We start from the raw sequence: 25,286 nt of genomic DNA, 5'->3' as shown, positions 1-25,286 counted from the left end.
TAGTGGTACGAGAAAGGACCTGCCAGCGTCTCCTCTTTCAAATCACTACCGGGCTGGGTGGGCGCACAAGGCCTGAAGTGCGCGCGCAACCGCGCCCGGGGCGGTACGGCTCTACGCCGCAGTCCGCCCACTCCGCCTTGCCCACACGTCACGCTCCGCGGGCCCACCCCCATCTGCCTGATTGGTGCAGGGGGCGCGCGAGCGATTCCGCCCCGCCCTCGGACCCGCCCTCCTGCGGCATTGCCCCGCCCCCGGCTTACAGGTCTGTCTGTGCAAGGTTTCCAAGTTGGAACGCGGAGGCACTGGCGCCCAAGGGCTCCGACCCTCCGAGGCTGAGGGAGCACTTTCCTGTCATGCATGTACTCTGGCCGCCACTCCAGGCCTGACAGTGGCTGGCTGCTCTTCAGAAGCACAGTGCCTGCCCAGCTTGGCCCGCCACAGGCCCCTTCTTTTCCTCAGCCCTCGACCGACTCTCCCACCCCGCTAATTGCAGAGGCACCGGAAATGCCCACTGCCCGGGCCCGTCGGCGCCGACACCCCCACGTGCCAGGAGGTTGGTCCTCCAGGACCCTTCGCCAGGCAAGCAGGCTCTCAGGCCCAGTGCGGATGCGGGTTCCTCAGGCACCCCACGCTCGGAGCCCCCAGCCGCCCCCTCCTGAGCCCTCCGGGATTCTTCCCACTCTGGCACCCCTGCGCCGCCCCGCACGCCCCCGGTTCTTCCTCACGCCAGCGCCCGGGACTCCTTGGCTGACCGCCTGGTTTTGTAAGGGACCACTCCTTAGCAGTCACTACCTCCACACAGCGCTGCCCTTCGCGCCTTGGTCCCAGACTCCTCGGTCCCCGCATCCGGGCGTCCCTCACCCAGCTTCTCCCCTAAAGCATCCTCACGGGACCCCCTCCCCCCCGGCCAAGTTCCTCCTCCGGCCTTCCCCCGGTGAACACCCCTCGTCAGGACCCAAACTCGTTCACGCAGCCTTGCGAGCCCTCCTCGGACCTCGGGCCCCACAGCGCTCAGCCCTCTGTACCCCACCCGCACACCCGCGGGCCCCCGCCTAGCCCCCACGCCCCTCACCCCTCCTCCCCACACCTCTCCCCCTACCCCCGGGCCCCTCGCAGCTACGGCCAGAACCCCTCTGGATCTCCTGTACCGCCAGCACTGCACCCACTCGTCAGCCCGAGACCCCCCACACCCACCCGCACGCTTCCCCCGCCCTCCACTCACCCCTCCGTCTCACCCCACAACCCTCTCCCCCACACCCGGGGGCCGGCGGGCAGCGCCAGCGGCGGCGGCGGCGGAGGCCGGTCCCCTGGCCGGGACACACCCACTCGCCCGCCCTCCTTCTTTCCCTCGCTCCCTCCCTCCTTCCCGCCCGCCCTCCCGCCCTCGCTCGGCGCTCGCTCCTTCCCCCTCGGTCGCTCCCGCTTTCCGCGGCGCCCGGCCTCCCGCTCCGCCTCCCCGTGCGCGGCTCTCTCGGGCGCGGCTCCGGGGTTCATGGTGACGAGGCGGCGGCCACTCCAGCCCAGCGGCGGCGGCGGCGGCGGCGGCGGCGGTGGGAGCTGGGGCGCGGGCCCGGGCCGCCTCTCCCTGAGCGCGGGGCCGGGCGGTGGGCGCGCCCAGGCGGCGGCGGCGGCGAGCGCCCCCCCCGGCCCGCGGCCCCGCGCGCCCCCCGCGCCGCGCCCCCGCGCGCCTGGCTTGCGGGGGGCCGGGCCGGCGGGTGGCCGCCGCGCCGCGCACCCATGGACGGCCCGGCCATCATCACCCAGGTGACCAACCCCAAGGAGGACGAAGGCCGCGCGCGGGGCGCCAGCGAGAAAGGTGAGCGGGGGCGCGGGCGGGCGGCCGCGGGCTGGGGGCGGGCGCACTCCCTGCGCCGCGGCCGGAGTTGGGCGCCGCGCGCCCGCACGGGCCTAGGGGAGGGTTGCGCCCGCGGCGGAGGATGCGTGGGTGTGGGGGTGCGCCGGCGGGCTGGGGTGTGAGCGGGTGGCGGTCACCCTGACGGACTGCGAGTTTGGGTTTGCGCTCCGCGGACGGAGAAGTTGTGAGCGTGTGTGTGTGTGTGTGTGTGTGTTGCTGGCTGGCTGTGAGTGAGTGTGCCCTGGTAGGTTTTGCGTGTGCAAGGGACTGGGAGGTGGTAAGGGGGTGTGGTGTGCACCTACCAGAGAGGTGCTGAGTACGCTGTGCACCTGACAGGTTATGAGTGTGTATATGTGCCTGGTGGATTCTGAGTGTGAACTTAGGTGTGTGTGCACACACCAACTGAGATTGTAAAGGTGTGTGTGCACCTCCCAGAGAGGTTGTGAGTGCAGATTTTCCTGCCAGGCCATGAGTTCTTGTATGTACCTTATGTAGAGGTTTTGTATGTAGCTAAGAGGTTGTGGAGTAGATATGTGTGTGTCTGCATGAGTGTGAGCTTGCAGTTCTATGTGTGTTCCCTCCTGACAGAGTTTTTATGTGTGTATTGTGTGCCCACACCTCCCAGCTGGCAGGTTGAGTAAATTGTGTCCATGGACAGGAAGGTATGTGTTTGGGCACTCATACACATGAAGGCTGTGTGCCTGCCTGTGTCGTAGGTGTGCAGCATTGAGGCTGTGTGTCCGGGTGTTTTAATTGGTGGTGCAAGTGCTGGAGCGAAGAAGGTATGGTCAATGCCTAAACCATCCCCCTCTTTTTCGACTGTGCTGTCTCAATGACACCAGCCTGTTGGGGCTGCCAGCAAGGTCTGGTTCTCCCTGGGTCCTTTTAGGATCTGCCTCTAACGGGCACTCATAGGGGCCTCACAGTACCGGGTATGTCTCTTTCCTCTGTGCTGCAGTGCCTGGTTTGGTTTCAGCACATTTGACTCCACTGCTGTCTTCTCTTTCTTCTGGTTGTTCTTCTTTGTGTCTCTGTCCCTCTCTGAGACTTGGGCCTCTTTCTCATACGCCCTGCTTACCGTCCCTCTAGTGAGTTGTCCTGAGGTTTTGAAGGACTGAGGAATCTGGCTTGGTCGTTCTGGTGACTAAAGCCCTGCCTCCCTCTCTTCCTGCTGTGCGCCCCAGAAACATCTGAATTGATATCTGGAGCAGCCTACCAGGACACCCTCTCCTCACCCAGTCTTATCTGACCACAGCCAACTTTGGGAAAGAATCAGATTTCTTTCCCTGTGTTAGCATCCTCTCTGTGCCTGTGGGGTGAGGTGTGCAGCCTTTCTGAGGAAGGGGGGATGGGGTGGGAGAAAACAAGCCTCTGTCTCTTTCCAAGCAGGGACCACTGGGCAAGGCCATCAGAAAATGCAAGAAACCGCCAGAGGTATCCTCAGACTGGGGATTTATCAGTGCATTTGCACTTTTGTGGGCCATAAACATTGTGTCTGGAGACTTGTTTTCTTTTATGTGGAATTAGAAATCGAACTCCCCCAGGCATTTTTCTGTGCCTTACAAATTGGCTAAAAAATTATGCAGAGAGGGTGCTTCAGGTGAATCTCTTTTGTCTCCCTCTTGCCCAGGTGGGCAACACATAGGTTCCTGCCATTGAGGGCTGTCAGCTCTTGGGGCCCTGGTGTGCATGCTCTGGGCTGGGTGTGTCCTCTTAGGGAAGGATTAGTGCGAGGCATGAAGGTGGTTTGATATCTGTGCTTCTCACCCACTCTGGATTGAGTGCTTTGTGTGATGCTTTGCCAGAGAGAGAATCCACAGCTCTTATGAGGAGAGGTGTGGCATAAAGCAGGGAAATATTTGTCAGGGCCTCAGCCCTCCTGCTGTCCCTGATCTGAGTCTTGGAGCAGGATCCTCCCCAACTTTCTCTTTTCCTCTAGCTGCGAGGTTTTTTAAAGTAGAGTCAGCTGAGCCAAAATCCAACCATGTACAAATACTTGAGGATGATGCTTGTTCTCTTCAACCTGTTTACATTGCTTTTCATGATGATCTTTTATTATCTTTAATAGTTTATTTTGTTTGTTTTCTAGTGTCAGGTTGGCTGATTGTTAACTGGTTAGGTGAATACTTGCTGCTCTGGGATGAAGTGGCTAGCTAGAGCAGGTTCTTCTTGCTGAAGCATTAAAACAGTGCTTAATTCAGCTTTTCACTTTAAAAAATGGGAAAAAAATTGGTCAATTACAATGTGGCAATAAACTTAATAGCTAGACTTCGGAACAGCTTCTTCAGATTCCTAATGCACTAAACAGGTTCAGCAGTGTTTCTAGCTTAAGCACGTTGATCTATTTAGATAGGCACAATATATTTTACATAATTTTAATTTTAGGTAAACAATCATTTTGGTTTTTTTTATTTACAGGGCCTGGAATGCTGTAAGTTTTGGGGATAGGAAAGAAACTATTAATTTTAAAAGTTTATTTTCATTTATTCTGTGAAACGAATAAAAAATGCTGCTCTTGGATTTGATATGAGGGTTAAGTGAGACGATGTATATTAAGGACTCTGCCTCATGTGCCACTATCCCATAAACCTTTCTTTAGGTGCAGATTTGTAAAACAAACGAACAAACAAACAAAAAACCACAATAGCTAATAAATGTGGGCTATGGTGTTTTGCACGAGTTGAATTACTTCTTGACACATTGCCACGTGGTGGTGCACTGCTTGGAGACAACTGTCAGGATTGTTACTGTCTGCCTGGCCTGTCAGGGAAGATTTATTTCTTAGTTGTGTTTGATTTCGTTGATAGTATAAAGATGCAGAGACAGATCTCCCTGTGAGTTCAACTCAGCCTGCTTTGCTCTCCAGAAATTTACAAATCAATAAGGAAAAGTTACCCAATGCAGTAGAAAAGTAGAGAAGGGAGATATGAACAAGGAAGTCATAGAAGAGGCAATCTGTTCAATAAATGTATGAAATGATGCTCATTTTCATGTGCAGTAGTTGCTTACATCAGCTTGGTAAAGCATTTACATGACAACAAAGTAAATAAAAGTTTTTGGAAGTGGATACTCTTATAGACTTTTGTTAGAGAATAAATTAAGTACAGACTTTTTAGAGAGTATTTTAGTTCTGAATTCTTTAGGAACCCATTTGGCTGCAAGTAAAAGGAAACCAGGCTCCTACTATGGCTTAACCAAGAGGAGTTTATTTTTACATAACAAATAGTCTGGAGGTAAGCTCCTGCTGGTTTCTGTTAGGCTACTCACTGATAGCAAGACTGACATGACATTGATTCTCTAGGCTTTCCTCAGTGTAACATGGCTGCCACCTCTCCAAACACCACAGCCACCTTCAGGGCAGGAAAAAAGGGAAAGTGCCAGTCAGATCCATCCCTTTTACCTGGCTCAGCAAACTTTGGGGGATGTTTACTTAGCTAGAACTGGGTTACAGGGCCACCCCTAGCTGCAAGCAGAGGGAATTTCTAGCTTTTTCAGCCTTTGTTATGGGAAGCAGGAGATGATTAGAAATGGGTGGGAACAGGTATTGGTTCAGGCAGTCAACAATATTGGCCATACCTTCAAAGCTTCAGTTCTACTTCTGGGTTTTTCTTCTAGAGAACTGTCCTCATAAGTGATCAAAGAAACATGGGCAAGCATTTTCACTGATGGGTACATTACTTGCATGGCAAAACAAATCCATTCTGAGTTGGTTTTTTTTTTTTATAAGGTGAGGAATTTAAGTTCTGTATTTTTGTTTGTTTTGTTTTGCCTCTGGCTGTCTAATTACTTCAATCACATTTGTGGGAAAGGCTATCCTTCCTCTTTTGAATTTTTTTTGCATCTGTATCAGTTCAGCATATTTGTGTAGGTCTCCTTCTGGGTTCTTGAGTTTGTTCCTCTGATCGCTGTGTCTATACTACTGTCTATGCTGTGCAGTCTTAATTACAAGAGCTATGTATTAAGTCTTGAAATAAGATAGACTGATTCCTCCAATTTTTTGCTCTTTTTCAAAAATGTTTTAGCTGTTCTAGTTCTGTTGTTTTTCTATATGCATTTTACAATTCTGTCTGTATATATAAGAAGTCTTGTTGAGATTTTGATAGGAATTATATTAGACCTATATAAAAATTTGGGGAGAACTGACATCTTTACGATGTTGAGTCTTACAGTCCATGAACACATTATGTTTCTCTATCTATTTAGATATTCTTTGATTCTTTCATCAGGGTTGTGTAGTTTTAAGCATATAAATCCTGTTGATGTTTTGTTAGATTTATATTTAAATGTTTCTCTCTAAGATTTTATTTATTCATTTAGGAGAGAGAGCAAGCATGGGAGAGCATGAGCCAGGGGGTAGGGTAGCCGGAGAGGGAGAAGCAGACTCCCCACTGAGCAGGGAGCCCCATGCAGGACTGGATCCCAGGACCAAGGGGATCATGACCTGAGCCGAAGACAGAAGCTTAGCTGACTGAGCCACCCCAGGCCCTTCTCTTTTTCATCTTAAGTGATTGTTTGTACTTTCAATTTTGGTCCAAGTATTCAATGCTGGTATATAGAAATATAATTGATTTTTGTATGTTTGTCTTATATCCTGTGATCTTGCTGAGTTCACATATTAGTTATAAGAAGCTTTGTAGATTTCTTGCCTTTTTAACATAGACAAACATATCAGCAAATAAAAACATTTATATTCCTTCAATTCTGATTTGTAAACTTTTTATTTCTTTTTCTTGCTTTATTGTACTCACTAAAACTTCCAGAAGTATGTTGAACAATAGTGGAGAGATTGGACGTCCTTGCCTTGTTCTCAGTGGGAAGCCATTCAGTCTTTTACCATTAAGTATAATGTCAGCTATAGGTTTTTTTGTAGAAAATCTTTATCAGGTTGAGGAAGTTTCCCCGTATTCCTACTTTTCTGAAAGCTTTTATCGCAAATGTACTTTTGGGCATCAACTGATAATGATCGTGTGAGTTTTTGTCTTTGGTCTGCTAATGTGGTAGATAATATTGATGGAGTTTTGAATATTGAACCAGTCTTCCATCCCTACAATAAACCTCATGGCTTTATGAGGTATATAATTCTTTTTATATATTGATGAATTCTATTGAAGAATTTTTACATCTGTATTCATGAGTGATACTGTTTCTTTTTTTGCATTGTCTTTAACCTGGTTTGGTATCAGCTTCACAAAATAAATTGGGAAGTGTTCTCTCGCTCCTTTTTTTTTTCTTTTCCTCTGGAAGAGATTATGCAGAATAGGTGTTAATTCTCCAGTTAAATCATCTGGGTCTGGAGATTTCTTTTGGGGGAGTTTTTAACTACAAATTCAATTTCCTTAATATTTATAGAGCTATTCAGATTATTTCTTTCATATTGGCTAAGTTATGGGTGTTTTTTCTTCAAGATTTAATCCATTTCGTATAATTTGTCAAATTCATGTGTAGAGTTGTTTATACTATCATTCCCATATTACCTGTTTGATGCCTTCAGAGTATGAGGTAATATACTTTGTTTCAGTCTTGATATTGGTAATTTTTGTCATTCTTGCTAGAGGTTTCTCAATTTTCTTGATCTTTCTAATGACCAAGTTCTTTGATTCATTAATTTTCTCTGTTGCTTTTATGCTTTCAACTTCAATGATTTCTGTTATTTCCTTTATTATTTCCTTCCTTCTGCTCGATTTGGGTTGATTTTGCTCTTTTTCTTGTTCTTGGAGGAGAACTTGAGACTTTTCTTCTTTTCAAATGTATTCATTTAGTGCTACAAATTTTTGTCTTAACACTACTTTTGCAACATTCCACAAATTCTGATGTTACATTTTTACTTTCACTCAGTTCAATGTTTTTTTAAAAAATAGACTACTTTTTAGAGAAGTTTCAAGTTCATAGTAAAATTGAGTAGAAATTAGATAGAATTGCCATCTAGTGTTGACCCCACACATGCACAGCCTCCCCCCACTATCAGTTTCCTGCACCAGAGAGGTGCATTTACTACAGTCTACGAACCTGCATTGACACATTGTTATCACCCAAGTCCACATTTTGCATTATTTCTCACTCTTGGTGTTTTACATTCTTTGGGTTTTGACAAATGTGCAATGGCATGTATCCACCATTAGAGTATCATACAGAATAGTTTCACTGCCCTAAAAATCCTCTGTGTTCTATTTATTCATTCCTCCCTCCCCGCAACCCCTGGCAACCACTGATCTTTTTACCGTTTCCATAGTTTTTGCCTTTTCCAGAATGTTACATAGTTGGAATCATACAGTATGTAGCCTTTTCAGATTGGCTTCTTTAACTTAGTAATATGCATTTAAGCTTCCTCCATGTTTTTTCATGGTTCATTTCTTCCTAGTATAAAATAATATACCATTGTATGGACGCACCGTAGTTTTTCCATTTACCTACTAAAGGACATCTCAGTTGCTTCCAAGTTTAGCAGTTATGAATAAAGCTGGTATAAACATCTGGGTGCAGGTTTTCCTGGAGACAAAAGTTTTCAGCTCCTTTGGATAAATAGCAAGGAGTACCGTAGTAAGAATATTTTTAGTTTTGTAAGAAACTGCCAAACTGTCTTCCAAAGTGGCTGTACCATCTTTAGTTTTCAAGTTTAGTTATGTCTTGGTGTGAATTTCTGTTTTGTTTTGTTTTATTTTTAGGTTTTTATTTATTTGTTTGACAGAGGGAGAGAGATCACAAGTAGGCAGAGGGGCAGGCAATGAGAGAGGGGGAAGCAGGCTCCCAGCAGAGTAGAGAACCCGAAGTGGGGCTCAATCCCAGCACCCTGACACCATGACCTGAGCTGGAGGCAGAGGCTTAACCCACTGAGCCACCCAGGCGCCCCTTGGTGTGGATTTCTTTGGGTTTGTCCTGTTTGGAATTAGCTCAGTTTCTTGAGTTTGCTGTATGTGTCTCTTGCCAAATTTGAGTTTTCAGCCATTATTTTCCGAAATGCTTTTTCAGCATCATTGTTTCTCTTCTTTGGGACTCTGAAGACACAAATATTAAATCTTTTGCTGTAGTCACGGGTTTGTCAGTACTAACTATTCTTTTTTCTTTTCTATTAATTCAAAGTGGGTAATTTCTACTGTTCTATCTTCAAGTTCATCGATTTGTTCCTAGTTCCCTCCATTTTGCTATGTATCTCCCATCCACTGAACTTTTTATTTCAATTTTTGTATCTAATGAAAAACTAAATCTTCCATTTAGTTTTTCTTTATATCTTGTACTTCTCTCCTGAGGCTTTCTATTTCTTTGCTGAGCCTTTCTATTTTCCTCATTTGCTTTAAAGTGTCCCTAATTGCTTTTATCATAGCTGCTTTAAAAATCTTTGTCAGATAAGTATGACATCTCTGTCATCTTGGTGTTGGCATCTATTGATTGTACTTTTTCATTCAATTTGAGAATTTCTGGTTCTTGGTATAATAAGTAAGTTACAGTTGAAACCTGGACATTTTCATACTGTGTTATGAGACTCTGGATCTTATTTAAACCTCTGATTTATTAAGTAAATTACAGTTGAAACCTGGACATTTTCATACTGTGTTATGAGACTCTGGATCTTATTTAAACCTCTGTTTTATTTGGTTTTCTCTGAACTGCTGCAGCAGGAAAGGGAGAGCACTGCCTCATTATGCCAGATAGATGTAGAAGCCCAGGATCTCTACTTGGCCTGTTTTGACATACTGCTGGGCATGGAGGGAGTTTCAGCTCCCACACAGTCTACTGAACTACAGTGGGAGTGGTCTTATTACCACTGGGTGATGGGAAAGCCCTGACTCTTCCTTTGCCTCCTTCAATACCACTACAATGGGAGAGGAGTGCTTCATTATTCTAGGTAGGGATGGAAGTCCAAGCCGGCCACATGGTCTCCACAGACACCTCTGGGAGACAGGGAGGCCATTAACCAGCTGTCAGGGATGAAAGTCTCTGCTCCCCATTTGACCTTCTCTGACACTGTTCCAGCCTCCTTACACCTTGATGAGAGTGGAATTCTAGGTACCCATCAAATTTTGTTGGCATGGGTGAAATTGGAACTGCATGGTATGTGTGTTCTGGGTTGGGGTGTTTGGCTACAGTAGAGTGGTTGTTGTCTGAAAGTTTTCTGTTTCGCTAAACTGTCCCTTTTCTGGGCCTTTGGTTATAAAGAATAGTCTTTTGAGGGAACCCTTGCTTGCAGCTCTTGGGGTTCACTTCATGTAGCTTCTGCAGCTAAGTCTGGGCTGTTACAGAGAAAAAGAAACCCCAGAGATCACTGCAATGTCATTTCAAGTCTCAAAGTCCCTAGCTGGTCTATCTTCTTTCCACCTTTCAGAGTCTTCTTATGTTTACTTTATAAACAGTTTCCAGGGTTGTTAGTTATATTTAGTGGAAAGAATAAGAAGAAATATGTCTATGCCATGTACCTGGAAGCAGAAGCCCCCTGATTAGCTTTTACACTGATCCAAATTGGTATTTTAAGGAAGACTGGAGTTGGAAAGCTGTCATTTTAAAGGTTTATTTCAACATTGTGTAAAGTAAAAGTCAAAGTGAGTTTGTGCTTTGAGAATCTTGACTGTCCCCTAAAAAGAGACGTGAAAATGAATTCAGTGTAAAATCAAGGCTAGATCAGTAGGGCTTCAGTGACAACTGTTGTTTAAATAACCTTAAAAAGATGCATTCATAAGCTTTGGTCTTAACACCAGAATTTTAAATCAGAGTTCATAACATCTTGATTTAAATATATTTTTGATCTAATATTCCATTTGATTGGCAAGCATGTTTAAACTTATATCTTCGATTTTATTTCTCAAGCAAGAAAGCATCAGTTTAAGTAAATAGAAATGTTTTCATAGGTTAAACACAAAGGAGCTTATCTCTGGATTTAGCACTTATGACCACCCTCCCCACCCCCAGCATAGCTTGCTGGCCAGTGACTGGAAAAGTCTGCTTTCAGTATGGGCTGTTCTGGAAGGAGGTTTTAAGGCTTTAGAAACTGGCATAGACTGCATTTTACTATTGGAGAGTAATCCCATTTGGAATGGCAGGACTGGGTTTTCAGGAGGGACCAGAGAACCTCGAGTTTAATTCTGAGGTATGTATGTATTTACTTACCTACCTGTCTTCCAGTTCTATTGAGATATAACTGACATCCAGCGTTCTTTAAGCTCAAGTTATATGGCGTGAAGACTTATATACATACATATTGTGAAATGGTTACTACAGTAAGTTTAGTTTATGTCCTTCTTGTGTAATTGCAAAACAGAAAAACTTCCCTTTTTTTTTCTCATGTAAGAACTTCTAGGATTTACTCTCTTAGCAACTCTGAAATATACCATACAACAGTGTTAACTGTAGGCATCGTGTTGTACATTATATCTCCAGTGCCTATTTATCTTATAACTGGGAGTTTATAAGTTTGTACCTTATAATCATCTTCACCCAGTCCCTCTCCCCCATTCCCTGCCTCTGGCAGCCACAAATCTGACCGCTTTTTTCTATGAATTTTGTTTTTGGGTTTTTTTTTTTTTTTTGGATTCCTCATATGAGTGAGATCATACAGTATTTATGTTTGTCTGACTTATTTCACTTAGCATAATGCCCTCAAAGTCCATCCATGTTATAACAAAGGGCAGGATTTCCTCCTTCTTCAGAGCTGCATACCATTGCGTTGTATAGGCATACACTACATCTTTATCCATTCCTCTATCCATGGACACTTAAATTGTTTCCATGTCTTGGCTGTTGTGAATAATGCTGTAATCAACGTGGGGCGAAGGCAGAGGTCTCTTTGAGACAGTGATTTTGTTTCCTTTGGATATATACCCAGAAGTGAGGTAAATGCCTCTTTCTCTTTTAGTGATGTTGAGGGTTGAGGAAGTGGGATACATGACATTGCAAGTGAGTTCACTAGAACTAACAGAGGTCAGGAAACATTCTGGTCACCAATGATTCTAGATTTAAATATACATATATATTTTTAATATATATTTTTTTCACTTGCTTTGTCAGTAATATATGGTGCCAAGGTCAGGGAGTGTAAGGAGGCTCTTGAATAATATTAAAGGTATGAGATATACCTTTGATTTAATTTTCCAGATCTTAAATCTTGATTTATCAGGTATTTAAGGTTTAGCATTTTTAATAACCTGCCTTTCTTTTATAAAATCTACTTTCTTTAAATAGTTTTCTTCCCTTTAATCTTTTAACATATATTTTCCTATTTTCAAAAAAGTTAGGATACATTCTGTGCTATATTTAAAATAAAATTAAGCAAATATTTGCCTTTATGGCTCTGAAATGACATCATATAATGGAGCAAAGGCTTAGGAACTGTTTGTAGCACTGGATTGGGATGTGGACATTTTTGTATTTGGGATCAGAACTGAAAACACTAGTGGCATAGTTCTCTGAAACCAGGGCATAATAAACAGTGGTCTTTATGGATACTAAGGATTATGTAATCACCTAAGTAATAGCTCATTTTGATTCTGAGTAGCTGCTTCAAGTTAAAAACTGAAAGGTTTCTTTGTAATTGTGATTTGTATTAAGGCTATTTGCCAAAATGTTTTAAAATCCTGGTACTTAAAGCACTTTAAAAACTGAAGAGAAGTGGCTTAACATTTGGTGATGGATACTATTCTTATTTTTCATGATTAGTATTTAACCAAAGCTTTAAATGTTTCAGGGTATCTTGAAGAACAAACTGCACCACCTTGTCAGCACGGCTTGAATAAAATGTAGCCTTTTAGTACCAGAGAGAAGTGAGTGTTCCAATAAGAATGTACACTATATTTGACATTGTATAGAATATCTCTTGCATTCTGATCAAGATTCAGCTTTCATGCTTAGCATATCATTAAATTTGTTCTAAGGATTTGGCTCACTTATGTTTAAGTCAGAAACCATTGACCTTAATTCCATAGACTTCAGTCAGAGCCATATTTTCTTTCCTCATTTTGAGGAAACAGCTCAACACATCTATTTCAGTTTTGGTTAGAACAAATACATTTCATAGCAGTCATCAAACAAGTGTGCAATTTGAGTCACTTATTAACTCTGCTAGGTGTTTAAAGTTATTAGTGAGCATTAATTTTTCTACACTGCAGTATATACCCTGTGTCACTGCCATAGGCCTGACTTCTCTTTGAAATTTTTTAAAGTTTGCTTTTATATCCAGGTAAATTTGCATACAATAGAAATCACTCTTTTTGGTGTACCAGGGTTACAGATTTCTGGGAGTGTTGACAAACTCAGGCAGCTGGATAACCACCTCCACAGTTAAGGCGGAGAATACTGACATAGGTATCAAAATACTGCTGGTGCCCCATTATACCTATCCTCCCTCTACACTCAGCCCCCAACAGTGATCTGTTCTCTCCCCTATTGTTTCTTTGCCTTTTCTGGAATGACATATACTAAATGGAATCAATATGTAGCCTTTTGAGTTTGGCCTCTTTCATTTAACCTGATGCTTTTGAAACTCAATCAGATGGTTGCATGTATCTCTTTTGTGTGTGTGTGTGTGTGTGTGTGTGTTTTATTGCTGGGTAGTATTCGCTTGTATGCCATAGTTTAAAAGTATATGTTGCACTTTATGAAAAAATTGCCAAATTATTTTCCAAAGTGGTGGTACCATTTTGCTTTTCCATCAGCAGCGTATGGCAGTGCCATCCCTGCTGGTACTTGGCACTGTCAGTTTTTAATTTGAGTCATTGTAGTAGGTTTCTAGTGGTAGCTTGTCATGGTTTTAATTTGTATTTCCCTAACAAACGGCAGTGCTGAGTTCTTTTTATGTGCTTGTGTGCCATGTAAATAAATTCTTTAAGTTGTCTATTCATATTGTTGCCTGGTTTTAGAAAATGGGATCGTTTGATTTCTTTCTTTCTTTCTTTCTTTAAGATTTATTTATTTGTGAGACAGAGAGTGCATGTGAGGGGCAAAGGGAAAAGGAGTGAGAGATACCTTAAGCAAACTCCCCTCTGAGTGCTGAGCTTGACACGGGGCTCCATGCAGGGCTCAATCCCAAGACCCTGAGATCATGACCAGAGTTAAAATCCAGAGTTGAACTCTTAACCAGCTGAACTACCCGGGCACCCCATGGATTGTTTGATTTCTTTTTATTGAGTTAGAAGGTTCTTTATATATTCTGGATACACATTCTTCATTGAATGTGTTTTACAAATGTTTTCTCTCAGTTTTTGGTTTGTCTTTTCATTCTCTTAGCAGTTTCTTTTATTTTCCAATTTTTAACTAATGAAATATGCACAACATAAAATTTACCATCTTAACCATTTTTAAGTGTACAATTCAGTGGCGCTAAGTACATTCACATTGTTGAGCAGCCATCACTACCATCCATCTCCAGAACTCTTTTCATCCTGCTGTACTGAAATTTGTACCCATTAAACACTAACTTCCACTTCCCTAGCTCCTGGCAACCACCATTCTACTTTCTGTCTCTGATTTTAACTCTCCTGGGTACCCCATGTAAAAGGAATCAGGTAGTATCTATCTGTCTTTCTATGACTGGCTTATTTCACTTACTATAATGTCGTCAAGGCTAATCTGTGTTGTAACATGCATTACAAATTCCCTTCCTTTTTAAGGCTGAATAGTATTCCATTGTATATACAGTCAATTGATCCTTGAATGATTCAGAAGTTTAGGGCACTGACCTCCTGATGCAGTAGAAACTCTACACATAACTTTTGACTCCACGAAAACTTAAATTGCTAATAGCCTGTTATTGACAGGAAGGCTTTCTGATAGCCTGGACAAACAATTAACATATATTTTGTATGTTATGTGTACTGTATACTATATTCTTACAGTAAAGTAGGCTAGAGAAAATATTGAGAAAATCATAAGGAAGACAAAGTACATTTATATTACCTTTTACCGTACTGTAAAATTCACATGTAAATGGATCCATACAGTTCAAACTATGTTCTTCAGGGGCAACTGTATTATATATGTGTGCATATATGTTATATATACAGTACACACACACACATATATATTGTACATATTGTATAAATTTATGCATATATGGTATCTAAAATATACCACATTTTGCTTAATTATTCATTTGTCGGTGGACACTAGGTTGCTTCCACGTTTTAGTCATTGTGAACAGGTGTATATCCAAAAGTAGAATTGCCACATCATATGGTAATTCTGTGTTTAATTTTTTAGGATCAGCCATTACTGTATTCACTAGCAGCTGCATGATTTTACATTTCCTTCAGGTATAAAAGGATTCAGAATTTTCCACACCCTTGCCAATATTTATTATTTTTAGTCTTTTTGATAGCAGCTACCATAATGGGTGTGAGATGTTGATGTCTTCAGAAGAGCAGAAATTGAAGTTTATTTGTTTGCATGTGGATGTTGCGATTGTTTCCATCTCATTTATTGAAAAGACCATCCTTTCTCTATTGTACTGCCTTTGAACCTTTATTAAAAATCAATTGGCTGCATATATGTGGGTCTATTTCTGGATTTTGAACTCTCCTTAAATTTTGATCACCTCCTTAATGTGAAGTGGTGTTAAACTTAATATAGTACCAGCCCTCCCTCAGAAGTAAATTTTTGGTCATGATTTAAGCAGAAGAGAAGACCAAGACATTTTGCAATCTGGCAGGGAAGATTTACTCTGCATTTTGCAGTGATGGGGGCTCTTAAAGACAAGACCTATGACTTCCTCCAGTCTTTTTATAGGACTTTTTTTTACCGAAACAGATTTTGTACAGTATATCTTTTTTTCAAATTTAGAATTGGGGTTGAGAATTTCTTCTGATCTTGAGTATCCTTCTGGAGAAAGCTAATACAAAAGTATGAGATAAAATAAATAAGGACTTGAATTTAAAATATAGCCTCCCATAGTTATACTTTAGTATAAAAATAGTGACTATCTTGATGGAGTCTAAGAGAACAAAGGAGTAGAATAGCACTAGGACAGAGAAGTGTGGCGAAGCCCCTGTTCTGCGGAGAGGGCCTGGGCTCTGAAGGGTGTGAGGGATACCTTTCAGGCTGTCTACAGATGCCTGGGGTGGCAGAGGCAGGGAGAAGTGCTTATACTACCTGAAACAAAAGGGCAGAGCCAGCTCATTCACTGGGTGGCTTCATTTCTTTTGTAGGTAAGTAAACAGGCGAAACTTGCCCAAGAAAGAAGTCCTCATCCAGGAGGTGTGACCCAGTTTGTATAGAGCTCACAGTTGTGTTGGCCACTAATGTTAAGATGTCGCTTTGAAAATGACATAGAGATGATCCAGAGTCTCAGAGATGGGAAAGCTCAGGCAAAGGGCTAATATCTTTTTCTATCTTCCTACCTCCTATCTGGGCTCTTACTCTAGCTCTTCCTCTGTGAGGCTGCTGGAGGTAAATTTCTAAAGCACAGCTCTGCTCATGCTACTGCCTGCTTAAATCTGTTTCTCTGTGATTCCCCACTGGCCTCAAGAAAAGAACATGTTTCGTAGCCTGTAAGCCCTTCATGGACTGACCCTGGCCCACCTTCACAGTCTCCTATCCAGTGACTCTGTACACTGTAATGAACACTGTAATGAACTACTTGCTGAGCCCAAGCAGGCTGTGATTTTTTGCTCTGTCGTGCATGTACTGATTCACCTTACTGAGCTGCCTTTTCCATTACGTTCCTGATGGAATCTTAGTCCTCCTCTAAGATCCAGCTCAAGCATCATCTGGTTTTGACAGCTCCTCATGCTGCCTGAGCAGGATGCGTTAAATAGAGTGTAATGTTCAAAGGCATAGCCTTGGGTTTGAATTCCAGCTCCATCATTATGAGTTGTGTGAGCTTTGAAAAATTTCGTAATTTCTCTGAGCCTTGGTTTTATAGTAGCTAACACTTCATACAATTATTGTAAGGATTAAACAGTATAATATATGTGTGTGTGTGTATATATATATATATATAGGGCATATCAAAGTATGTAAGTGTCTTAGAAACATTTCTTCTTGTTCTTATTAATATTATTTCTAATTCATTTTTTCCAAAACATTTATTGAGCACTCATTATACGTTGTTCACCCATCCCAGGTGCCTGGGATGCACTGCACAGAGAAATGAGACCTGCCCATGTAGTTGAGGTGTTCAAGCATAGTGCTCTGAGAAAAGGGCATACAAAGTGCCATGGAAGCTACTAATTATTTTATGCCTGCTGTATGCCAAGTACTTGACATACATATCTCATTTCATCCTCCAGCAACCTTTAGATGTAGGTATTATAGTCCATATTTTAGGTCCTTGGAAACAGAGTCTCTGAGAGGTTAAGTAACTTGCTTATATGATACAGATGCAGACCTACCAAGTAGTAGAGCCAGGAGTTAAACCTAGTGTGTATGACTCCGTTAAAAGGAAACTCAGGAAATATCTGGAGAATACCGTAAGCTCAAAAGATTTACATCTTGAAAGACAGCAACCATATTTTTCCAAGAGATGCTTCTTTTTGCTTCTGCCAGATGTAGCATATTTAACAGGATAAATTCTAGGGCTCGCCCAAGTTGATAGGCCACATTTTCTTACAGTTCATGCTCTGTTATTTATATAACAAATTCTGTTTCCTTGAGTCTTACTGTTAACTCTTCACCTGCTTCATATTTGTTTGTGTATTATAAACAGTTAGAAATGAGAGAAGTTAAAGCCAATAGTTTTTATCTCTAGGATTCTGGGAGAAGTGATAGGTTTGCCTCTTATTATTTACACACTATTTCTAGGTGGTCATTAAATAGAAATGGAGTTTTGAGATGTTTTTGGAAGGAAAGAGCGCTAAGAAGGCTCAAAAGATGCTTGAATCCCATTGTACTGGTCAGAGTTCTCAGCAGCAAACCACAGAATCCATGTGAACTGTTTTAGACGGAAAGGGGTTTATCAAAAGATTTTAGTGACTTATAGGCCATCTGATGTGGCCAAAGAACCAGATTTGGCTGTTTTACAGCTAGAGCAAAATGCTTAAGTGCACCCTAGAGCTCTCCTAGTAGAATACACGTCTGCCCTCGCCTGCTGATAATTCAATTTAGCAGCATCACCAAAGCAGTACTTGTTCTCCCTTACAAGGGGCTCATTTTCTAGAAACTACTAGAACCAAAAGAAAGCCATTACTACTACTACTTCTTCCTCCTCCTCCTCTTCTTCTTCTTCTGCTTTTTTAAAACAAGCTCTGTGCCCAACATGGGTCTTGAACTCTCAACTCTAAGCTCAAAAGTCGCATATTCTGCCAGCAAAGCCAGCTGGGTGCCCCAGGAAGCCCACAATGAGATCATATAAGGCAATCAATCAAAAGGAATAAACCAGAGTCACACCTATATTAACATGACTAAAATTTTCAAATGTAACATTGAATGAAAAAGCAAGTTCCATAGTAACAGAGTATGAAGCCATACATAAATTTGAAAACATGCAAAAACAGTTCATAGTGTATGGATATATGCATATATTGTAAAACTGCAGAAACATTCTTAGGATTGATGAACAAATCCATAATAGTGCTTATTTCCCAAGAGGGAGGAAAGGGGATGGAATCAGGGAAGACTATATAAGTACCTTTAGCTGTATACTGAATGCTTTTTTATGAACTATTTTTTTGAGATGAATACAGCAAGATTTTAAGAGGTCCTAGAGCTGGGTAGTTGGGTAGCTTAATAGTCATTTGTTGTATCTATTCCTTGCACTTCTCTTATGCTTAAATATTTCACAATTAAAAATGTTAATTCTGGACTTCAGTATTAAGATAAATTTTGAAAATTATTGCCTCCTTTAGATAGAGATAAATTCAGAAGAAGTGATAAAGAGGCAGTTACTGAATTTATTTGGTTCTTTTCCCAGTGGAAGAGTGTTCAGGAAGTTATCCAAAATCTTGGTCATTGAGCTTTCCAGAGGGGGTTCAAGTGATCTCAGTGCTAACTCAGGCTGTGCCAGATACGCAGGTTGGAGCCAGGTCACACTCCAGTCCTATTATGTTTCTCTCAGGTGCCTTTCAAAGGATGTTGTGAGTGCTTAGTCTGGAGTCAGGTTGGCTTTGTGTAGAGTGCTGGTCACAAAAGTCTGTGTTGGTTTAAAACAGTCTGTTTACCAATGTGTAGTCAAATAGCTTGGGTATCATCAAAGGGGTGATTTGCTTGATTTGCCAGTTCTACCCCGTTATCATGGGAATTTCTTTCGGGAATAAAGGAATTGAAATGTTTAGTCAAGTCCTTTATATTAAGCAAAGTAAAATCATATTGGAAGGAGAAGAAAGAAATGTGTGAAATGCAAAAAATCAAAAGGAGTTATCTTAAAAGAAATCAAATGAAAAAGTGTTTGAAGACCTGTGGCATCCCTTGCACAGAGGCCCCCACAAGGCTTTGAACTGATGGGATCAACATTTGGATGGGAGCTCTGGTTTCCTAGTCACCTGGGCCACCTCCAGCACTGGTTTTTCAGTGAAGGGATTTTTAACCTGGTGTCCACCGATCCCCAAGTGGCCCATGAATAGAATTCAGGGAGTCTAGCAACTTGGTTAGCGAAAGATATTCTTAATTTTCATTGACCCCTAACTAAAATTGAGCGTTTTTCTCAGTTATGAAGATAACTGGAAATAAACCACTATAGTATTAACAGTGCCTGTAACTTTGTCATGATGTCCAAAAGAGATTGGCCTGTGGTTTTCCTTTCTTCCAACGTCCTTGTGAGGTTTTGGTATCAAGGTTATGCTGACCACAAAAAACAAATTGGAGAATTTTATTCTCTGGAAGAATTTGTTTAAGGTTAGTGTTATTTCTTCTTTAAATATTGAGTAGTATACATTGGTGAATCCCTTTCAGGTCCGGAGTTCCTTTGTAGAAAGGTTTTTAAAGTAGATTTAATTTACTTAATAGATATAGGACTATTCAGATATTCTATTTCTTCTCTTATAAGTTTTGGCCAGTTTATTCTTCCTAGAAAGTGCCCATTTCATCCACATTTTTTTAATGTCTATAGAATCTGTAACACTGTCCTCTTTTTCATTCTTGGTATTAGGTAAAATTTTTAAACATGGACAAATTTCAGGGTTCAGAAGGGTTTAGGGAAATGACAACTATTGATGGGAGTTGAAATTAACAGTCTTTCCGGAAGACTGTTTTGCAGTGTATATCAAACGAAATGTGAGTATATTCTATCCAGCAACATTTTTGAAAAGGAATTTTCCATGAATAATCTCACAAATGCAAAATCAACACAGTGTTATCTGTAGCAGCAAAAACAAACAGGCAAATGAAAAACACCTGGAAACAAATCAATAGGGGACAGGGAAGTAATTATGTTACATTCACTAGAATAACTTTTAAGGTTACAAAACTTAGGACAGGACATTGACATAGAAAAGAATTAGGGGGATACTATTAGTTATAAAAAGCAAGTCTCAAAAGAGCATGTACAGTGTAGTCTCTTCTATGTTAATACATGCTTCTATATGTGAATGTAGACAAAGAAAATCATTTGGAAGTATGGTCACCAAATTTCCTTTTTTTTTTTTTAAAGGTTTATTTATTTATTTGAGAGAGAATACACAAGTACATGAGTGGGTGGTGGGGCAGAAGGAGAGGGAGAGAGAATCTCAGGTCGACTTGCCACTGAGCGCAGATTTCCCCACTTGGGGCTCAATCCCATTACCCTGAGATTATGACCTGAACCAAAATCAAGAGCCGGACATTTAATGGACTGAGCCACCTAGGTTCCCTGGCCACCAGATTTCTAATAGCAGTTACCTATGGGTAGTAGAGTGTTGGATAATAGTTATTTTCTTTTTGTTCTTCTGTATTGTTTAAAATGTTTGCATGAACATGCATCATTTCTACAAAAATAGCAAAACTTTCTAAAGAGCTTGGCAGTCACAAGATGAGAGGGTGGTTGGGGAGGGGAGTGTCAAAGCATTTTTCTTGCCTGATGGAGAACAGCCAGGAAGGAAGGAAAGCTTGAAGCTATAAGAAAGAAGGGACAGTCAGTTGAGTAAAATCCCTTAGAAAGACAGGAGGGCCTGGATTCCGACACAGAAGTTAGCCTTAAAGGAGCAGGACAACATTCCTTCCCTGAAGGGAGGAAAAGAGGACTGGAGATAAGAAGAAGGTCAGAGCCAAAGAGAAAGAAGATGAGAATGTTCGCAACTCATGGCTGCCGATTTCTTAGTGAAATCGGAGGTAAGACCATTTGCTAAGAGTGGGAAATGAAAGTGAACCAGGGGTCTTCAAGCAGGTGGTTCTCTCATAAAGTTGGCTTTATGAGAGAGGGATGTGGATATGTGGGCAGCTGAGCTGACCAGAGGCTTACTGAAACTTTTGAAAGGGCGTAGTGCTTTCTCTAACAGAATGCACAGCTGGTATCAGGTTTTAGGATGGAGCAGCAGGCTTAGCAGAGCTTCAGAGGATGACAAAATTCAGGGTACTGATGAGGACAACTTAAATATTTGGCTTTGGAATTCAGGATGCTCGGGAGGAAAGTGAATTAGAGAGAATGCTAAGGACTGGATATTGAGTTGGAATATGGACATCCAAGAAGCCAGAGGATGAGTGTTCATGGTCAAATTGGGGTTTCAGACTTGGAAATGTTACAGGGGACACAGGGTTGGCTAGCTGGCCATGGAATATCAGGAATGGTTGTAGAAGTTGGGAAGGTTAGGATTGTGATGCTGGGAGTTTCAGTGGTCTTCCTCATAGACAGGAGCACTTTCCAGGGTGGTGATGGGAACTCTGGAGAAGAAGGTCTTGAGGCAGGTACTGAGAGATTGGTTTCAAGGATAGAAAGAAGGCTGACCCCTCAGAGAAGGTTTGATGAAGACAGCTGGGGGAGCCCTGGTCTGGAGTCACTGCAAGAGAGAAAGGAGTTTACTGACTTGCCCTCCTAAGACCCAGAATGCTGGGATCCAGGAAGTCTGTCCTTGAGGCTGATGGGCAAAGCCAGGTTCGCAATGCAGGAGACTAGTAGGAGGAATTGTCCAGAAAAAAAGAAATGCTCCGTTGAAGCCTCTAAGCAAAGGGATAAGGGGGCAGGGACAAAGGGGTGCAGATGAGTGGGCAAACAATACGAGAAAGGGGGTTCTAAAGAGAAACAGGCTGGTGAGAGGAAGGACTGAGCTGCAGAGGGGTGAAGCTTTGTCTGCTGGGTTCCCAGAGGAAATGCTGAACTGTATGTTTCTTTTTCTTAGCACAGAGCAGTATCAGCTCACTACAGAAAGAACAGAAACTACAGATAAGCAAAAAGCAAAAACAAGTAAACAGAAAACCGTAAGAACTACTCAATATCCCAGGGGTTTGGAGCTTTTCCCACTGACATGTCCCTCCCCTCCTGTTCCTACTGCCATAGACCAGGTCAAGGCCACATCATCTCTACAATAAGCCTGTCCTCTGGGTCATAAATCTGTCTTTAGCTGCGCCCCTAGGCCTGCCCTAGCTCCTTTCCCACCCTTCCCATCCTGCATAAACCAACACAGTCATTTTCCCCAAATGCCACTTTCCATTGTCGCTTCTCTTGGTTGGTTCCATTGTATATTACATCCCCTCCCTTGACTTTCAAGGGCTTCTCTAACTTGGAACCATCTTATTTCCCTACACTCATTTCCAAATAGTTCCCTTTTATTAGACATGCTTTATTTCCCTCCCAGCTTACGTTCCCACAGCCTCACATCTGGGTCTCTGTCCCCTTAGTGTGATGCCCCTGTTAGGACAACCACCCCATTCCAAAATCCCCCCCTCCCATGAAGGTCTGGTGCCCTACTCCAGCCCATAATGACTGATATTTGGCCTCCTAGGTACTTACCTGACCGCCCCTTTTAGGACCTCATCAGTGGCATTTCAGTAAACACTTAGGTGTGTTGAGTATACTGGAGTACACTTAGGTGGAAGCACAGGATTTAGAGCCGGGAGGAACTTACTCCCCGATCTTACTGATGAGGAGCCTAAGATTCAGAGAGGCCAAGGGACGTCCCATGGTCAACCAGCAAGCTGTTAATAAAGCTGAAACTAGAACCCTAATTCTCAGACCTAAATTCTACATGTTGAATTGAAATTTGCTTGTAAAGTAGACTTTCTGGATGTGAAGCCCCAAAGACTAAAGCAATGATTATCCATTTTTAAAGCACATTAGCATTACCTGAGGAGGGGTGCCTGAGTGGCTCAGTGGGTTAAGCACCTGCCTTTGGCTCAGGTCATGATCCCAGGGTCCTGGGATCGAGTCCCACATCAGGCTCCCTGCTGAGCCTGCTTCTCCCTCTCCCTCTTCTGCTCTCCCTGCTTGTGCTTCCTCTCTCTGTTAAATAAGTAAATAAAACTTAAAAAAAAAAAATTACCCAGGAGATTTCTAAAATTCTAGATTTCTAAGCCCAGTTAGGGGAAACTGTCTGATTCAGTAGGGGTGGAGTAGAACCTGAGTTTCCTCATTAAATAAACAAAACAAACAAACAAACAAAGACAGCTCTCCACTTGACTCTGGTGCAGGTGATCCTCAGATTACCCTTTGAGAAGTAGAATTTGTGTCTTTCTGTTTCAAGTTCCCTGTTATTGCCCCTGTAGACAATTTTAAGCTTTTCTGAAGCTTCCCATGTTAGGAGAGGTTTGGGTTAACCCACAACCAGATTTCCCATTCAGAATATACCAGCCACAGCTCTGTGCAGTAGCCTGCATACCTCCTCAGGCTCAGACTGCCCTGGGCCCCCGCTGCTGCCCTCCCTTGACATGCTTGGCCGTTTGGCCCTAGGAGCCAAATTATTTTCCAGAGTACTTTTAGGCACACCTTGGCGGAATACTGAGTGTAGAGGAATTCTTGTTGGAAACAGCCCACTTGCCAAGGTGTTTCTGAGCACCTTCTGAACTGCGGATGTCCAGCCCCTGCAGCCTGCCAACTGTCTGTGCCGCAAGAAACCCAAGTAAACCAAACCCAGACATGTGCTTCGAGTTCTCCAAATCCTGGCCTGTGCAGCCCTGGGCCAGTATGCCAAGGCGGAAAGGCCGTCTGTGCAGTAATTAGGGCAAGGCTCCAGGCATATTGCCTCCTGGGGTTTGTATCTCTCAGTTCCACCATTTCCAGCAGCATGACCTTTGACATCCTTTCGCCTCTGTTTTCTCTTCTAGAAAGTGAGAATAAAAATGATAAAAAAGAAATCATGTTAGAAAAATAAAAATAATTCTTACCTCAGAGGATGGTTATGAGGATACCACATCAGTGCATGGAAAGCACTAGAAGCTGTGTTTGGCACATAAGTATTCAGTAAGGAACTGCAGTTACTATCACTGTTTCATGGAAACTCTGTTGAAATCGTGAGACCCTGAAGGCACAGCTTATAGCCGAAGACAGTTATCAGTCTGAGTTATCAATTCCCTCCTTGTTGCCTGAGCAGGCATCAGAGAAATGACTAATAAGGTGGGAATAGCTCTTCAAAATGCTGCCTGGACCTCTGAAGACCATGAAAATATGCCAGGTATTTCCTAGCAATAAGGTCAAGCCTTGCATAATTTAAGAAATACACAGCACTTCAGCATTTTGGTTCTTGAGAAGTGGCAGTTACATAACAGGCTGTAACCACGCAGATGAACAGACCCAAAGGTGGGGGAGAAGGTGCTTTGAAAAGATGTGTGAGTGCTGGAGTGAAGGGTGTGATAGATGACAGACGTGGCCATGGTTAAGGCTCCGTAAAGTTTGGGTCCAGATCTGTGCATGCCCGTTATGGCACATGTTGGCTTGACAACAGGAAAAACATCTCTCGACATTTACTCTCAGGCTAACACCAATGGGAGGTATGAAATTTTTTCTCATATGAGCCATATTGCCAGTGTTTTCTCACCCCTTGGTAATGTTTTTAGGCTCAAAGTAAGATTGCCTCAGTCTCTAATGTGATACAAAGCTGAATTAATCTCTGAAATGATATGTTTTTCAAACTTTTCTGTAAAAACAAAACAAAACAAAAAAAAACTCAGCTGAGAGGTTGCCAAAGCATCACCTTGCTGCAGTCGTCATGCCAAGTTAAACTTCTCAGTGCTTCAGACACAATAGGGCCCTCCCTCAGATGCCAAGCACAGGAGCGTCCTAGGAGGGTGCTGAAATGCAAGTTCCAGAGGTTTACTGCTTTCAGGGGGGTAGGAGATGTTAGTCTGTGAGCACCTGCCAAGTGATCTCCTGTGCTACCAAAATACTTCTTAGACTCCCCTGTTTGAGTTGTGGGATATTCTCTAAAAGAGGACTGGCCAATTTAAATAGACTGTTTGGTGTTTGTCACAACCTCAGGCTCAAGCTTCTAGAGACTAGAAAACCAGTTTGTTTGGGGAACCATCTTTAGGCCAAACATCATTCTCATCTCACAGGAGCAGCCAGACTCGTTCATTTATTGCCCATACATTCTGGAGATAATGCTCAAACCAGTGACCTTTAGATCCACAGATAGGGAGGAAGCCAGAGGGGGCTGCTGTAGGCCAGGCCAGGTTGAAT

The 25,286-nt window shown here is 42.7% G+C and overlaps 1 protein-coding gene across 1 annotated transcript in view; it reads left to right on the top strand.

Annotated features, from left to right (window-relative positions):
• Positions 1 to 879: 879 nt before the first annotated feature.
• The window catches only part of CTDSPL (CTD small phosphatase like), a 113,205-nt gene continuing 88,798 nt past the window's right edge, over positions 880 to 25,286 (top strand). Inside the window, 2 exon segments of the mRNA XM_059162099.1 lie at positions 880 to 1,546; positions 1,549 to 1,816. Coding sequence (XP_059018082.1) covers positions 1,493 to 1,546; positions 1,549 to 1,816 — 322 coding nt within the window. The 5' untranslated portion in view covers positions 880 to 1,492.

This window comes from Mustela lutreola, chromosome 2, assembly GCF_030435805.1.
Source record: "Mustela lutreola isolate mMusLut2 chromosome 2, mMusLut2.pri, whole genome shotgun sequence".
Taxonomy (NCBI): Eukaryota; Metazoa; Chordata; class Mammalia; order Carnivora; family Mustelidae; genus Mustela; species Mustela lutreola.
The sequence above is the reverse complement of the archived record's forward strand: the minus strand, read 5'-3'. Positions and strand labels throughout refer to the sequence as shown.